The following is a 19,045-nucleotide window of genomic DNA, read 5'->3' as shown; positions in this document are numbered from 1 at the left end:
TTTGATGATATTCCAAGTAATTAATCTGTTGCCACACAGTGCTACCAAGTCTTATAATGATGCAGTTCAACATGGATGAAATGTGGTATCTAATAATAACAATTTAATAAACAGTTAACAGAGCACTCTTTTCTATTACCCTCTCTCTAATAATTTGTCACATCTTTTGTAGAACAGTTTCTCACACAGTGCTATAAAAAAACAAACCAGGGGAAAAAAACTAGTACGTAAAATACATCTGATTAATAGTAAAAAAAAAAGAGTGCAGATCATGCAGCCTCCAGGTCTCATTGCCTGTCAGCAAGCAAGCAATTTTCCATTTAAAACACAGCATTTTAAAAAAAATTACTATATGTTTCCAAGTTAAGAGAAATACAGTAATTGGAATTCTGTGGGATAACTACCATTTCATGAAGATGCTTTAAATTACAGTCATTGACAAAAATAACTATTTCCCTATTGCTCTCTTATTTTCAACCACAGTTTCTAAAGCAGGGGTTTTTAAAACTAGCTCTAGTTATGTGAAAGGATGGTCAAATACAGTAATAAATGTAATAACAACAATTCCAGTAAAGGGAAGAAAATATGAACAGGCCACCATAGACTGTCTGAAGAAAAAACTCTTAACGCTAAGGAAAAAAACCTTCTCCTTATTTATAGGCTATGCTTACAAAAAATAACATCTCTGCTTAAGTTCTTAAAATTAATCCACCCTCATTTATAGCAAACATTTTAAACTACAATTTTATAATGTACTGACAAAAATTATATTCTAGATGACCAGATTTAATTTAGTGAGTATACATTTTCTGATTTTATGCAACTCTAATCAGGCTGTACAGATCACTTAATGTAGGCTAAAAGCTAAAGATCAAGAAGTTTCACAAGCTAACACCAGCACTTTGCAAATACTAGTCCAATTAAAGCCAAGAAAAAACACACCAGAAAGCTTAGTCTGAAGTAAGGTCCCTAACTGTGTATTAGTGGAAGTGAATCAAATATGCATTTCCATTTAGCAGCTTCATTTAAGCTATGGTCTGACATTACAGCACGATACTGCCCTCCAGAAGAGGCGCTACAACCACAGCAGAGCCCACCTGGGGTTTGGAAGATAATGTGGAGAAGCATCCTCTGTGCTGGAGACCCTGCCACATACCCACCACAGCAGGTAGAGATTAACACACAAACAAACCCAAGGGCCCCTCAGCAAAGGTGTGCAGTGACAGCCAAATTTCCTCACATCCACGCGCACTTTGGGATGTTCTTTTCAAACTCGTAGGTGTATGAACGAAAGCTGCTTCAAAAAGTTTGAAAATTGCTTGTGATGTTTTTATTCATAACATTTAATGACACTATGGAAAAAGTTCCTCTTCAAATATTAAAGGCAAAGTGTTCATCTTTCCACACCCCACAAAATCAAAAGTGCCAGCTTATATAAAATAATATAAATCTAACCATAAATTAAAAGTTAAACTACATTTAATTAAGTTTCAATTGCTTCCTTGCCTTGAAATATAATTGCATTTTCAATATATTGTCTTTGCAACCCTTAAATCTTCAAATTATTTATATTCCATGGCATTAGAAAGGCACATTTCACTTTGTTAACACTGCACTTTGTGAACATGTTAACATCTAACAGCAAATATGCACATATAACATATCATTAAGAAAGACACCTCTCCTATAAAAATATTAGCATTTGCTTACAAAAGAAAAGTCAAATTTAGTCTATACTTGCTGACAGAAATGATAATATATTGCAGGCAATTCTGTTTTATCAATGGGGTCATTATCCTAAACTTACTTTTCCTTCCCCTCCCCCCATGTCTTTTGTTTTAAGGCAAACTGTTCATGGATTAAAAATATTTCAGCTTTATTAAGGAAACCATTGAATCAATGGAAAAACTGCCCTGTGAATGAGGGCAGGTTTTCATACTAGATACTGTTACATGGATTTTTCAACCAGTAAATTGCAATAATATTACTGCTCATAGATTGCTAAATCTACACTGATACTATCATAAATAATTTCTATTGATCATTTGCATGCCATTATTGGAAAATTTTGACTTCAATATAACTTGATGTTAATTGTCAGATTTTCAATTATTTATTTGAAATTGAAGCATTGGAGAGAAAGTTCAAATCATTGGCTTTGACATATTCAGTAAAAATAAAGAATACTCTACACTAATATTTATAGAGGAATTCTAGTCCAGTACCTTAACCACAAATCCAAAGCAGCAAATTATAAGTAATAAACTACTTTACACAATTTAAACACATTTAACAGCATGCAATTCTCCAAAAACCACCCAAAGCTTGTCTTCAACTGACTTGTATGACGTTCTTTTAAAACCTAATTAGCATTCAGCATTTACAGTCCAATTGCTAATACATATTCCTTATCATTATAAGCTATTAAAAAAATATAATGCAGAAACATGTACAGCAGGCTTGTGAAATGCAGCTGTTCCCTGGAATCTGCAACATTCAGTAAAGGTACATCTAAATGTGACAAAATGAAAATGCACAATACCTAGGAATACTGACAACTGAACAAAATCAAAGTATCAGGCACAGTACAGTAACAAAAACCCGCAAGCATGAAATGCTCCCAAGCACTATAAAGAACCTCTGCCAGTGATTTGAGTCGCCTTCAAATCACACCTCATGACAAGTAAATCAGCCCCTTTCTTTTTTCACTAAAGTATTGCAACCAGTTTTAGGAACATCTAGTCCATAAAAAAAAGAAACTCAAGCAAAATAAACTTGCAATATTTTACAGAATTCCTTGCGTAGTACTTCTGAAAAAAATTCTCATTTATCAGCTATCTACATACTGTAGGGTTTCAATTAAGTTGTAACTTTTGAAATCTACAGAAAGAATTATATACCTTTTTATTTCAGATAAACTTGCAAAGACTGCTACTGTAATTCAAGTTTAGACATGGAAGTGATAACAGTATACATCATTATCATAAAAAAGGCATCTTATATTATCCTTTATTCAATTCAAATTTTATTTTAATTTTTTTTCAGTGGAATTGGGATTTTAGACAATGTGGATTTAGGAAACTAATTGAATCTTTTACTAGCTCCAAAGACTTAGCTATGCTGAATGTATGCAATGTTTTCAGGAGCATTTTTTAGAGCCTTGCAATTAAATTTTACTACCCAGCTAACTAAATACATAGGTTGCATATGCCTTGTAATTAAAATACATCACTTCTGGTGGATGTTCTTTGCCACAGTGGAGTTTTAGAAACAAGTCAAAGGAAAAATATTACACCAATATAAAATTAGAAAAGCTCCACAGAACTCACAGCTTGTTACACAAACACACACAGAGCTTAAAAAATTCAGGAATATTAAGCATATTAAAATCTTTAAAGCAGTGCTTAAAGCTTCTAGCATCCTTTAATTTGTTTTTACATCCTTGTTTGATGCTGTAGTCTTTGTTCTGATGCTATGCCAGTGAAATTGCATCACCATGAAGCAACATTATGCAAGAATGTCTGGCTAAAATTAAAATGCTATTTCTCAGCATCTCATACTTACAGGAAAAATGCAGTTCAGACATTCACAATTCAATTATGCTAGCCAATATATTTGGTAAATACTTAATGAAAAATAGGGTAATGGAAAGCTAGTATGCATAGTTGTATAGGAAAATAAGCCACAAGACTAATCCTGTTGCTCTAGCCAGTCTTTTGGAGTCCAAGTCTATCACCGAAGATGCTCAGTACAGCTCCATTTCAAAAAGTTGGAGTGATCAAAACAAGTTGAAATTGGGGAGTTCTTAATGTAAAGTAACACAGTACTAGATTTTTTTTTAAATTAAGCTTTTTCCAAATAGCTGATTAACTATTACATAAAACATACCTAACCTCTACAAAACAAGTTGCATGTTAGAGCACAAACACATATCAAGATGTCCTTTCTCTCCAGACCTGAGTGTTTTGCACAAGCAGGGGAAAGTTCCTATGATACAGTTCTTTAATGTCTATAGAAAATTAAGACATTTCCTGAATAGCTGTTTTCTGCCTAAGAAAATGTAACACAGCATCATCAAAATAAGATTAAACTGCAGCAACAGTATTTAAACCATTCTGATTCCTAATTCCAATGGATTATCACAAAATAAAACAGAAGTACACTGTTCACAAAGCAAACAATCATCTCATTCGCAAGAGACACTCACTTAAGATACAATATTCTGTAGATATTCTCTCATGATTTTTGCTATAAAAATAAAAATGAACAGAACATCAAGAGATCTTAGACACCTCAAAATGACAACTTTCACTTTTTCCTAACAACAACATTTATTGACAATAATGAAGGAGCAAAAAAAATGTCTCAACATTGTTCTGGAACTTATAAACAAATAATGTTTCCTCTTCCTTCAATTTCTAAAATGATCAAGAAAAAATAGAAACTTGTGCCCATAGTCTATTGTAACAGTGGAATTAATCTCTGTTCTGTCACTCCTGTTCACACAGTCATCCTAAATCATAGGGGTTCTGTGAGTTTGACTGTGCACATTTCACTGCAACATTTCTTTCACAGAAATGTTTTGTGTGATTTAGGTTTTCTCGATGCTGTTTTACGCACTAAGAAAATAAACTAAACCATTTTTTACTGCAGAAAATACTTTATTTCTCTTGTTTTGCATGCCTGTAAAATACCAAGATGCTTTAAGACACACAGCCTATTTCATCCACAGATGAAGGAAGTTGAGAGGATATACATGCTTTTTCAAAGTTGCAGAAACCACAAAGCCAAACTTACACAGAACAAAGAACAAATCGAGCATTACTCAGCAAGAAGACTGGAAACATGCACACACACATACACACCGACAGTTCTAATGAAACTGAAGGAAAAAAAGAAATACTGCTTTGTTATGTAAATGTACGATTTCAAAATTGAGAAAATTAAATGATGTCATTCAAGCTAATATCCTTACCTCAATGGAAAAGTGGCAAGAGACAACAACAACCCTCCCTCCCCAGCAACCCCCTTGCAAACATTTCTATGAGGTTTGGCTTCAATAGCAGTCTGCAGCATTTAGCCTCAAGAAGAATTACCGAGAGAGTTTTGGAACTGCTTATTTTAAAAAGTTTGCATTTGTTCTGCCAACCTAATTCATCAAGACAATCAGTGCAATGCATGTATTATTGTGTAGTCACAGATTTTTCATAGCTTCCATTTCTAGTGTTCAGAACAGCAACTTAGTAAATGGTTTGTAAAAGTATAAAAACATAACCATGTTATTTCTTCCAAGAACTTTAATATGTCTCTATGGAAGTGTGTTCAGGGACACAATGAAAAAAACATTTAAATTCGATAACAGACTTAACATTTAGCAAAAGAAAAAGTATTAAAATAGCTTCAGATTATTACTCATCAAAAAAAAAAAAAAATCACGGGCATTTCCTTGATTTCATAGCTTGACCCATGTTCATATAGCAGATATTGTATATAATTGTTATGCCTAGATTTTTCTTAAAATTGCCACTTTAAGACATTAAATAACAATAAAATATACAAAATAATAAAAAAACCAAACCACACAGACACAATCCTTCTTCTGCATAAGAAGTAATTTAAGCACAATGAAAAAGCTCCAAAAGTCAGAGCCTTTATATTAACACTTTCCACAGGGAATGATGAACGATACTGAAAATCACCTATACTCTGGCAGACCTGTGTTACCCTCCAATCCCAGTAAACTGCAGCAGCTAGCACTATTTGCAACACTTCAAAGTGAGTCAAATATAATTTTCTTTAAACCTGTAAAAAATAAGTTACATAGTGGTTTGGATTTCTTAACAGCTTGATGAAGAGGGTGGATGGATCACTAAAATATCAAAACAGAGTAAAAGAAACATAATTATATGAGAAACAAGTTCTTATCAAAATAGAAACCTGCCAGATATCCCCAAGCTGCTGCAATAGTTTTTCAGGCAGCTGGGTTAAAAAGCAAGTTTAAAGAAAGTAAATGCTTAATGAGGTCTATCCTAAATATAACCGCTAATGCTATTGCTCAGCCAGCATGGTTGCACTTAGAGTTGCAAGATAAATAAAATATACTACAAAATAAGATAGCACCCCATATTGAATTTTCTAGCCTTGACACAATTTCTTGACCCATCATGCTATATTACTAATAATAATTCTCATGATACTTTAAAATCTGAGGGCTTGAGCAATCATTGACATGAAAGCCTTCAGTTCCACCTTTTATTTTGGGATCACCCTACTCCAAAATTTTAGATGTAGATGAGCACACAACAAAATATGTTAATGTCTACGATGACTGCAGCTACTTTGCAGCCATTAATTTTGTACTTAATAAATACTAAGCCAAATCCTGGACTAGTTTTATTAATCAAACACTTCTAGATAGAGATCTGCAACTAGACCCATTTTAATAGCAAATCTAATTTTGGGGATCAGAGCAGAACAGACTGCAGCTCTTTTCTTAAGAATGCTGACATTTAAGTAAACCTTACCAAAGAATGCTTGCCTGATTGAGGACTGACATTTCCTTTCTCTAACCTGCTTAAATAAAATATAGGCTTTCTGGCCAACTCCTACAGTACCCCAAGGCAGCTGTATATCACTTTCAGTTGCAACTTGTGAATACTTTCTTTTTCTTTCTGTCTCTTTATTTTGACATGCATATTATGTTAGCTGATTTCAATCATGTTGCATGAGTGGATGACATACCTTAAAAGATTAAGTTTTGCCACCTGGGACTACTCCAGAAATTCAGTACTTTATAGCATCTCATACCCTTCTTCATCCTCTATGCGCCTGCACTATCAATAGTAGCTTTCTTCCCCATTTTATGCCAAACGACAAGTCTTTCAAGGCTGCAGTTGATCCAAGTCAGCTTGAAGTGTCATTCCCCCCCATTCCCATTCCAGGATGGAGCTGCTCCATTGTGTACAACGCTCTGCTGCCATCTATTTGACACAAGAAATACAACGCTGCGACTGCCACAGCTGGTTTTGCCTTCCCTTTCCCCCACCTTTCTCGTCCCCTGCAGCAGCTGTTAGAAGAAAACTCTCAGGGAAGTTTTTGATCACTCCTCCCTGCTCGTGCCCAGAAGCAGAAACCACTTCAGCAATTAGTTTTAAACTTAAAAAAAATAGCTCCAGTAACAGCAGAGGTAATCAAACAGAGGTTTGATTACTGCAAACAAAAGTAGAATTAGATGATATATCACTCTTCTCTAAAAAGGGAATCCAAGTTAACAAACTTCCATTTATCAGCCAGCTCTAAATAAAATACGCTTTAAAGCAATTATTTTAAAATTTGCAATTTAATTATGCAGCAGCAGAGCTCATTGAGGGTTTGATTTCAGTAGGTATCCAGATGTAACTGGGGCCAGGGCACTGAATGAGCATGGATTCACTGGCTGTCTCCCTTCACTACACCAGACTTAAAATTCAGAAGTCTGTTAGGAAGTCAAATCACAGAGCCTCCAAGTAGAAACCACACACAAAGCATGAGATGAAGGAGGTGGTACTTTACCCGTCATCAGGGTCACAAAGATAAACACCACTTCATTCATCACAGCATTCAGCCTTGTATGTGACTGCACAAAACAAGAACAGCAGCTGAAAAAAGTTCCCCAGCTTGCATTTGTAAAATATCATGTGAGAGACACCCACTGAAAACTCTTAAAGGAATCTATAATCTTCAGTTACAGATCCACGACAGTGCACATTCTGCTCTTTAATTACTAAACCAGATGGAAAAGTCCCATCTCAGGGCTCAGTCTGGTACTTTTTGCATCCCTGATTAAGTACTACTCTTTTTTTTACATGGCTGCTCTCCCAATACACTTAAGTAACATATTTGTAGGAATGTGCTTCAGCATTTACCCTGGAAATGATTCATAAGATAAAACAGCAAAAAGAAAGATTAAAAAAGTGCAAGTTTTTCACAGGAATTATAAATGATGTCACGGAGATCCAAAAAGCATTTGAACTCTTGTGTATTTTTCTACAGAGAGGGAAATAACACCTTAGTGCAGAGCAAGAGTAGGGAGAAAAGGAGGGGCTTTGTTGCTGGAGGGAGGGTGCAGGTAAGGAGAAAATGAGAGATGTGGAATAGGAGGGCACCGAGGCAATACCAGCCTGCAGCAGAGGTCATGGGAGTTCTTCTGTAGTTAAAATATACCCACAAACATAATGCCTTAATTTTTTAATTGGTATATTAACATAACTAGTACTTGGTTTGGGGAGCAGTTTGTTAAAGTTTGTATTTGTTAATAAATAGTAGTATCACTGAGTGCATTATTCCATTGTTTTTTATATGCATTCATAGCATTTACAGCTATAATACATACAGTTAACTATTAAAGTTAATCTGCTTAATAAAATTAATAGTTGCACTAAGTTCTTTGCTAACACTTGGTTTTAAATCTATTTAGTCTGACAATATAAGCTGCAATTACAGGATTGTATAAAGCTGCCATAAATACTTAGTAAACCAAGTGAAGAGACACATATAATTCCAATTGCTAACTATTACTGGAATTACCTTTCCTTCCAGGCCACACAGAATCTGCTTAAACGGGTACTGCACATATTACACTAAAAGCATTGCCTAAAATATTTCAAGTGTAAAACTACCTAAAATCTGACCACTCAGAAGGAATTAGATTACTTAAAGAATTTAAGGAACACAGCAAAATCACACAAATAAGCATTTGATAGAACCACTTGAGAGGCTTACTCTGCCCTCTGGTGCGCTCCATCCCACAAGGACACAGCATCCTGCACAAAACTCAGGAGAGCACCCGAATAACTACAACAGTCTGAAGTTAAAGCAGCTAAAAGAGTGTGCTGAACTAAATTAAGACAGTTCAGCACCCTACATGATCACATCCTGGGTAATCCTAGCATGAGGAAAAGCACTAAAGCATTCTGCAGGATAGAAGGTAGCCCAGCTAGTTTTTATTCCTTTGTATTTACAGCAGAGAGCCTATTTGTCCAGGCTAAGGACCAAGACTCCACCATCTACAGCCCTGTGCAAATACAGTGTTTGCTGGTTAGCACAACAATTTTCCAGCAAGGTTGTGTCCCCAAGGCTGGTGTTACGAGCTGCCACCACCAGTAAACAGATGACAGGAGACACCTGAGCACATCACACCCCCACAGCCCCACACAGGGGTCCTGCACTAATCAGAGGTACCCTAGGGCAGAAGGCTCTACATCCATAGCCTGATAGTATAAATCAGGTTTGGAAACTCAGCTTTTGGCTAAAAAAACTGAACAGCTCCATGCTAAATTAGAAGGAATTTGATATCATATTGAGATGATAACATATTCTATAAAGCACAGCTATAAAATTTTCTATTGGCATAAAATTAAGGTCTGTTAGGCATGTTTTTTCCTGTGAATAAGTTGTACTACATCTCTACAGAGTATTGCTAACAGTCTTTAAAATTAACTAGACTAGATCTTGTTACACTGAACAGTCAAAATTTTTCTACTATAAAACATAGAAAAAATCCATTCATTTCCTCAGAAGCTGTGAGCTTCCATGACATTCATAAGAAGCTTAAAACCCATGCAGTAATAGAACAGCATACTGAATTATAAGAACCACAAAGTACAGTACATAAGCCATGAATTATGCAATTATAAGCAATTATCAGCCTTGCTAGTAATGAAATACTGGAAAAGCTTACAATTAATTCTTTGAGTGATTTCATCTACAGTTTCATATAAGCAATATGTTATTAATGAAAAAAACATTTAAAACTCCAAGTACCCAACAACAAGGAACACTATTTTTTGCCAGGAGAAAGCATTGCATGATCAGAACCAAACTGTGTACATACAGTTAGCATATAAAAACAGAAGTAGCATCATTAAGATTTACTTGTTCATCATGTTTATGCATGATTAAAAAAACCCACCAACAAACTAGAGAGAAGTATTCCTGTTTAATGGACCATACTACAAAAATACATCTCCAGGGCAAAAGAATTGTTTTCAGAATTAATCCATCAAATAGACAATGACAGCAAAAGGAGGGCACATTCCCAAACCTGGCTATTGAACAGCATGAGACTTTGAAAGGATGCCAGAACTCTGCAATCAGGAGCTTCAGTACTTAGTTCCATGCTAAGTTATTTAGTGCCTTGAGTTCCCTCATAACTAAGCACTCACTGTACATGTGCCATCAAAGTGCCTTCCTCATGTGAGACTGCCTCAGAGTGACACCATCCTCTGTGACACAGACTTTGTCATAGGTGATTTTCAGCCCTCCTAACTGCATGGATAGAAAAGTGATGAGGGAAGAGTACTACCCCTAAACCATCTCTGATAAAACCTGCAGGAGAAAGTCAGCTATATATAGTTTTAATTATCAGACTCACTTGTGTACTAAACAGGAGTTTAGTAACAGCTCCCATGCCACGACCCAAACACTACCTTCTTCACTATAAAGTTGCACAGCACCATCTCCCCCCAGCAATTATCACAACCACAATTACAACTGCTGGAAGAAGACTCCCATAAAAGACTGTGATAGGAAATGAAAAAGATGACCTGTTTCCCATATGGTTCACATTCCTTAGACCATAAGGAGTCTGGGGATACAAACAGGCTTTAGAATGTGATATAGTAGTAGATAAGCCTCTCCTCAGGTAAATTAAGGAAGCTCATCTTCCTATATTCTGATCTTCATAGGATTTTTACTATCCCAATATCTGTTATGGGGACAACATGGCAGGTACAAGCCAGAAGGTATCTGGAAGGCACTGATAACCTGATGTGGGTGACTGAACAGCTCACAAAGGGAAATGCTATGAACAGACAATTCTTACAGTCAAGGAAGAACTGGTCAGGGTAGTCCTAGCCTACAATAGGCTGAAGGGCTGGAGGATCTGTCACATAAAGAGAAGCTGAAAGAACTGAGGTTTTTTAGCCTGAAGAAGGCTCAGAGGGCAAGCTCCCTGATGTGTCATTTGATGAGTGGAATGGGAAAGGATGACTGAGACAGACTCCTCTCAGCAGGTGGCACAAGGTGAGGCAATGGTCAGAAACTGAAATACAAGGAAACACTCCATTTAAAAACATGAAAATTTGTGGTGGTGTGCGCTAGTTTTTTACTGTAAGAGTGAAGAAGCTGCACAGGTGAGGAAACAGGCTGCTCAGGGATGTTGTGGGGTCTCCATCCTACTAAACACTTGACTGGAAAAAGTTCTTTGTAACCTGCTCTAGATAACTCCCCTTTGAGTAACAGTGTTGGACTAGACCACCTCCAGAGGTCCCTTATGACCTTCAACCATTCTGCAACTCTGTCGAAATTATATGATGCAAACTTCTACTTGTGTACTTCAAGTTTCTCCCCTCTGTAGTTATCCCACTTTCCCACCAATCCAGATTCAGGATGCAGTAAGAGTCATAGATGAGCACAGGCTTTTGCGTAAGTTGGGATTTTCCTCCCTGGCCTCTGAAGACCCATGCACTGACCAGGCTATTTAATGCTACTAGGACAGCAAGCTGTGAAACCAGCCCACATTTAACTGCTTGGATACAATGAAAAAGTTTCAAGTGCTAAGATAACTTTTACTGAGGTTACACTGTCTTTTGGATTCAGAAATTTGTCAAAAAATACTTGCCAGCTCCACTAGTTCGGTACAACTCAAAGCAAACAAAATTTTACAGTGCAGTCAAACTGATGTGATCATCTGTCCTTCAAGAAAAAATAGTTACAACTTTATATCTATGTGTGTGCCTCCTCTGAAAGATGTGCAAAAAGAGACATTTACATCATTTTAGACAACCATTGGATAATTTATTTTGAAGACATTCAACAGAAGGATAGGAATAATAGAATAACAGAATAATGGGATAACAGGATTTAGATTAGGCTATCTGCATGCTACTATATCCAATAATAGATAATTATTTAGAATCAATGTTTTGTAAACTCTCATAAAACCAAATTAAATGAAAAATAAAACATGGTCAGTTCACCAGATTCCCCCAAGAACTATGATTCAAAGCAGGAGGACATATAAAGACTGGATAGAGAAAATGAGGCTGAGCTGTTTATTTAGTAGCCATGAAGTGAATGTGCTACTGTCTTCTGAACTTCCCATGGTGAAGCCACAGTGCAGAGAGCTAATCCCTGTTTCTCACCAAAGCAGACAGCAATGCACACTGGATAATTTGTTCCTACTGATGATATCATTCTGTTGAATTTACTGTTTTTAATAAGGAACAAGTTTCAGTCTTCTCTCACTTTCTCCCATGTACAAGATCAGATCAGCCTCCCAGTGACCTACTTTATGAGTCACAGTCCTCACTATTTATGATTCAGAAAAACGTCTTCTCTGACAGTATTTCCCAGACTACTGTGGGTTCATTCCAAGAACCAATTTCATCTTCATTGGTTTCCTACAGGAAACCAGACCAACTTCCTATGATTTTATTTTCCTTCATTTCAGCATGGCTCACATAAACTAACTGGAAGTGAGAGTGATAGAAAACTTTATTCTGCATAAACACAAGCCAACACAAACACCACCAAAAAATCCTGAAGACGTCACTGGTTCAAAGTGACCAGAATGTGAAGCAAGCTAAGATTAGAAGTTCTTTTCCCTCCTTCCCCAAACATGATGCATACAATCAAACCCAGTAAGTTTATGTAACCACAGTCTAATGCTAACAGCTGTTTGGTGAAGACATTCACCTGAACAGATGGCCAAGTCCTACTCCCTCTTTCAACACCGGTAATTGTTTTAAAATGTTAAACACTGTTGGACTGTTTTTAACTCCTACCAATAACAGAGTCAAGTTCTCCCAACCACCTCAGTCAACAGACTCGGGGTGCTTATCTTCTCTCCTCAAGTGCAACAACAGAAGTACTACTGGAGATGCTAGGAAGCAAGCACACCTTGAAGAATTTCATCTACACTTCCCATAGGACTGCTAACATTGCCTAAGTATCAGTATGCTGCATCCAGGTCAGCTTCTAATAGAGTAATTTTTTATTGGCTGAGGACATTAGATTTCCAAAAGCCAAGAGTCAGCACCAGATCTGCACTGGCTCAGAGTCACAGAGTAGTCTGAGCTGGAAGGGACCTAGAAGGATCACCAAGTCCAACTCCTAAGTGAATGGCCCACATGGGAATTAAACCCACAACCTTGGCATTATAAGCCCCATGCTCTAACCAACTGAGCTCATCATGCAGTGAGGCATTTGCGGAATAATCCTTCCCATAACATATGGCAGAATCATCCAAGAATCCATAGCAGCAGCACAAGCACCACTATTACCCCTTCAGTTTTCCCTCCCAGTGCTGTGACCAAGCTGTTGCAGCTTCAGCAGGCACATGGAGATAGATGATGTTAGCATGGTACTAACATTGTAGTCCCAAATTAAATGGGACAGGTAATTCCCACAGAGATTGCTATACAGTGAGCCACTTGAAGAAAAGGGATGCTGGGACACCTAGCTGTGGACTGCAAATATCCAGCATAATTTGTTGGCTCAGATTTTACTCTGCAAAGCAGCAGTTCAGTTATCTTCTGGACCATCTTCTGCCCTTGGACTAATATAGCCCTGTTGTTATACTGCTCTACGTGAGCTAATAAACCAGACCCATGTTAACACCGTTAATTCAATCATGCAAGCAAATTAGAAGCAGATTTATTCTCATTTCATGTCTGTATTCTGCTGTGTGTGTTGTCAATAACTGCAGTCTTTCCATGTGATTTCCTCTTGCTGCGTTTCAAGGCTTACAGTGATAGGAACAACATACCACTTTTTGTGGGAAGGCTTACTCAGAAACTAAATCCAAACTGATTTTCAGGAGGCTTAAATACCCCTTCACTTCTCACCTCAAGAGAAGCCAGGGAATATTGTCACTTCAGAATGCTTACACATTACACACAACAAAGACAGGACATATGACTGAAGCCCAGTTTATTTTAATGACAATTTTCTACCTGGACGTCAGTTTCAGTTTGTAATTATGAAGTATGAATGAGGATTTTGCAAATAATGTATTTGCAAAATACATTATCATATTAATATAATATTAATTTATTATATAACATTAATGTTAATATAATAATAATTTAATATTTAATACAATATTAAATTAATATTTAACAATATTAATTTAATATTGTAAATAATGGTCACTTGTTAGTAAACTGAGCTTTTACAGCAGTGTAGTTTAATAAATGTAAACCACCAAGTTATTGCCTCTGCTATTCATTTTCCATCCTTTTGCTGCAGCAGTACTTGCCAGGGTCAAATTACTAGTTTTTAATGACCCCTTATTATTCCACTGTCTCTAACTTGATTTTTTGTAATCAAAAGTGTTGTAATACTTCAGATAGTAGCCTATTGTTTGTAGATCAATATTTCAAAGAGTTATCACCTGTGTGAAAACTGAGAAGACTTTATAGAAGTGATGCATTCTGATATATATATTGATTTTAAACAAACCAAATAATATTGTTTAAAGTGCTGCTTGGCCTGAGTACACTGCATAAATTCTCAGCTAGGACTGATCAGCAGCAAAGTCTACAGCAAAAGTTGTTTCATGTGGCAGAAAAACCAGATTTCTAAACATGCAGATTTTGTTGACAATGAAAATTTGACCTCTCTTCTTCTGACATCTTAATATATATTGAGTAGCAAACTCATGCAGTAATTAAGCACCACAGCAAGCATGACTGTCTTGACTGAAGGCAGGGTTTACCTGATGAAATTAACAGTTGTTAAAACTGCTGTAAGTGCTGCAGTCTAAAGTAATCAAGGCAATATACTGACACCACCACCCCACATTCTCAGTGTTAGAGAAGGTTACTCACCTTGACATGGCTCTGAGCCCCCAGGTTGTAAATCTCAGAGGGTTTGACTTCATTAATGATCTTCACCAGGCAGGTGCTGTCTGTGAGATCCCCATAGTGCAGCTTCATATCTTCAGAGTTTAAGAATACAGAGTTAATACACTTTAATCTCAGAACAATAATGCATTTTCGGTCCATATCCTATTTCAGGTCAAGGTCTGAATAAATATTTATTGGAAAAAGTCAAGAGATCACCAGCTAAATTTGGTTTTGCTTGCTTTTTTCCTCCCGTGCTTTAACCACAAAATACATTTCCACATAGGAGTAATGAACAGCATTTCAGATTCTTTTTTCAATAATCTTATTTATCTAGCAACATTTATATCATTTGTTTAGTAGCTTGCACTTAATTTTCCCAGGTTGTATCAATAAGTCAGATGTCAGATTAATATGTCAGATACAGAATTCCAGTCACAAAAATAGGGCATTTTTTAGTTTGGGCTTCCAATCTTTCACTCAAAAATATTAAAATAACCTCTTAAGCACCCATCAATGGCTTTCCTCTCCTTAGCAAAATGTTGCACGTTTTAATTTCTCACTGTGAGAAACTTCACAACACAACAAAAATGTGTAAGGTATCTACTAGGTGAACATTTAGATAATATTTCAGTACAACCTGCTGCACTTGTTACTATTGTTTTTCCATTTAAAAAAATACAGATGCACACTGGAAGGGAATTTAACAGAACAATTTAACTGTCAATGAAACATGGTTTGTGATGCTATCCATCAAAATCTCAAAATTGGTTAGATACAGACGTTATTTATCCCTTCCAGACTTCAGTTTCTTTCTAATTTGTGTGTAAAAAAGAATGTAAGAGCATGAAACCAGCTCCTGTCAAAATTCAAAGTGAAAGTTGCAATGGTTTATCAAGTTGTCCTTGTTTTCAGACCCTGACCTGTCAAGAAGATATTGCAAAAGTGAAATTCACAAAACAGATCTCGTTTTTGCTCTTACTTAAAACAAAACTGAAAAATCAAACAACCACACTGCTATTCACAGATCTTTCCAATAAAAAGTTGTTATTATTGATGAATTAGCTGTTTTATGGTTACTCGCCATATTTGTAAAGACTTTCGCTTGTTGTTTATGACCTTAACTTGTTGTTGTTGTTTTGGGGTTGTTTTTTTGTCTTGAAATACCAGGCTTATTACAAGAGATATGAACTCATAATACATTTTTAACAGCTGTTGAGATATGTGAATTTTGTTATTATTAATGCCAGTTTAGGGTTTGTTTTTTTTTAACAGTATAAAACAGCAACGAAGTTAACAGATCACACAGTTCTCAGATGTTCAGCCCTGTACATTCCCATTTAACATGTGCATGAGGTTCTTCAGGTTGACAAAGTAATTCAGCCACGGTATATCCTTGAAATTTGTTTTCACATGAACATCAGTTGAAAAGGACATTCTGAAGAGACTTCAGACCCAGCTGAAGCTGTGGCTAAAGGTAATGCTAGGCAGGAAAGAGATGCCAGAGCCTGTGCTCCTCTTCCTACACCAAAGACATGCAGTCCTGCCATGACCCCCAGGCCAGAGAGCAGTTTCAGAGCTTCCCAGGGACAGCTGGGCTGACCCAGCAAAGAGGGTCACTATTACCCACTATTACCATAAATTTAATGCTCCCAAGGAGAGTGCTTATTTTGGTCTACCATCAAGTCTTCAAAGCTTCTGGTCCAAATGGCCTTTCTGAAGGAGAGCAGGGAATGAAGCTATGTTCCCTCCTGACCCATGAACAAAGAGGGTATTTCAAGAGTGAAAGGCTAAGCAGTAAGACTTACTAGAAATGGAGTTTATTTGGTGCACAGATTTATAAACACAGACCAAATGTCAGAACCTTTGGGCTTTAGTAATATTATCCAGTCTAAAACTTCCTTAGCAAGCAAGAGCTGGAGGGATTGCTCTAGGATGCACCTTGTCTTCCTTCCTGTGCTCCCTACTTTTTTCATACAAAGAGGTTCACTGTCTATGAAGAGCACCATCTTGCAACATGCAATCGATTCCTGACAGGAAAAACACACATGGCAAAGATAAAATTAGGGTTTGCTTACATCAACCACTATTGCTTCTTTGCTTCCTACAGAACTGCCTGGAAACCCTTTGTTTTCAAACAGTTTCCATGGAGCAGCCTTTCCTGAGGTTCCAAGTCCAATTCCTTCTCCTCCCATTTATATGGCTACATTCTTCAGTTAAAGAAAAATGAGTTAAGAAGTGGGGGAAAAATTAACATCTACTTTCTCTTTTCTTCCTTCCATCCCTTTTCTTCCTTCATCCCTTGTATATATATTTATTGTGATCTACATTGCCTTCTCAAATCCCTTTTCATAAGCACAAGATGGTCCTCAAAATACACAGGTTCCTGTCTGATTTCATTTTCTTCATTCTGCCTTGTGAGCCAAGAATGCAAGTCATAGGAAAGAGTTCTTACATTGTTCTTGACAGAAAAACAGGTTTCAGTATTCTTCATAAAGGTATTTTGTTTAATTCTACTCCTCTCTTAATCAGATACTTTAATAAGCAGCATACAGCAAGTAGCAACTAATCAGAGAAATACCATGTTAGAAATTAAGTGTGTTTTAAATAAAAATTACAAGCAAAGACCAAAGGAAATCTGTAAGTTTATCAAGTTTAATTATGCATTAAACTTGATAAAATTAGGCTCTGCTTAACCATGGCGTGAAGCAGACTTCAAAGACATGATTTTTTACATAATGGAGATACTTGTTGTTAACAATACCTTAAACTGGTCAATACTATCCTGGACTATCAGGAAAGCTTTCACAACTCTACAAAATAGACACAGCATGGAGAACTGTTTGATTGTTAAAGTGCTCAATCCTTCTGCTGAACTGGAGTAATGCAACATCTGAGCTGCTTCTCATTAAGAGACAAGTTAACTTCCCTTAAGATAAAACAATTTTTTTCTACCATGTGTACACTAAAGGTAAGAATTTCAACTTTCCAGATTATCATTGATAACCAAGGATATGGTAAATTGTCAGCAAATTTACAAGAGCAATGCCTTTCCTTCAGGTAAGAGCAGGTACTCCCTTCCTTGGATGCCAGAATTCAGAAGGGTCCAAAGATTCATTATTCCTATCATCAGTAAGAACTGATCATGTCTTACTCATGCTCTCATACAGGCTGTTTACAAACCTTCACCTCCATCAGACACCATGGAGCTCATGAGAAAACACAGGTGGAGTACTTAAGATAACTGCCTCAAAAAAAACTCGTGTTTAACTATTCTGAAATCTCAGAATTTTTAAACTCACATAGCATTTTCCAGGCCCAGCCATTCTAACTGCTACTACCCAGCTATTTCTTAACAATGGCAGCATTTCTACACAACATGAAGTGCTATCCTGGGTTCCTCTTATATTTTCCACATTTAAAAACTCACACACACTAGACTATCCATATTTCATGCCCCATCAGCTTCAGAGAAAAATGGTCCATTTTCTTTCTGAGATAGAGCAGCAAGCTAACACTAGCAGAAGAAAACTCAATTTCCTTCCTGTTCCCAGGGATCTTTCTCCACCAAAAAAACAGTCAAGTTTAAATATAATATATACCACCTTAAATATAAAAGCAAAGCCTTACTTCCTTCAATGTGAGCCTGTGGGTTCTTATAGAGATGTTCAATCCGGCCTGTATTAAAAGAACTGGATCGACGAACGATGCCATGCACCTGGGGATTGAATAAGGAAAAAAATGGAAAAGTGGTAAACATTAAGAAGAAAGAGTTCATTACCATCACTCAGAATTCTCATATATGTGGGCAATTCTCATATATATTCTTTTATCAGGGAATCAGAGGTCATCTCTATTCCTAAAGATGGACAGTTATCCAATTCCCAAATATGATACCGGGAGATGAGGTCGGGTGCTGTCATATTTACTTCAGCACCATTGAGTGGTTTCCCCTTCTCCCTCGTCGACACCACTAGCAGCCCAAACATCACACACAGTACAGAAAACACACTGAATTGCCCCAGAGCACCATCTCCTAGTGAGTGAGGCTTGACAACATTACTGGAGTTGGAAAAGCAACATGTACGTGCCAAGAAAATCATTGCTCCTTGGTTGTAGACAAGTCTTTCTGGAGGCAGATATGGGCATAGAAAAAGCAA

The 19,045-nt window shown here is 36.7% G+C and overlaps 1 protein-coding gene across 1 annotated transcript in view; it reads right to left on the bottom strand.

Annotated features, from left to right (window-relative positions):
• Positions 1-19,045, bottom strand: part of GMDS (GDP-mannose 4,6-dehydratase) — a 416,552-nt gene that overhangs the window by 324,843 nt on the left and 72,664 nt on the right. The window contains exons 3-4 of the mRNA XM_054284932.1: positions 18,516-18,603; positions 14,871-14,980 (exon numbers count right to left, since the gene is read on the bottom strand). Of these exons, the coding sequence (XP_054140907.1) occupies positions 14,871-14,980; positions 18,516-18,603 (198 nt within the window). The remainder of the gene's footprint in view (positions 1-14,870; positions 14,981-18,515; positions 18,604-19,045) is intronic.

This window comes from Melozone crissalis, unplaced genomic scaffold, assembly GCF_028551555.1.
Source record: "Melozone crissalis strain CALT ecotype California unplaced genomic scaffold, PUWL_Pcris_2 ptg000042l_1, whole genome shotgun sequence".
In the NCBI taxonomy this organism is placed as follows: domain Eukaryota; kingdom Metazoa; phylum Chordata; class Aves; order Passeriformes; family Passerellidae; genus Melozone; species Melozone crissalis.
This window is presented reverse-complemented; position numbering and strand designations above follow the sequence as displayed.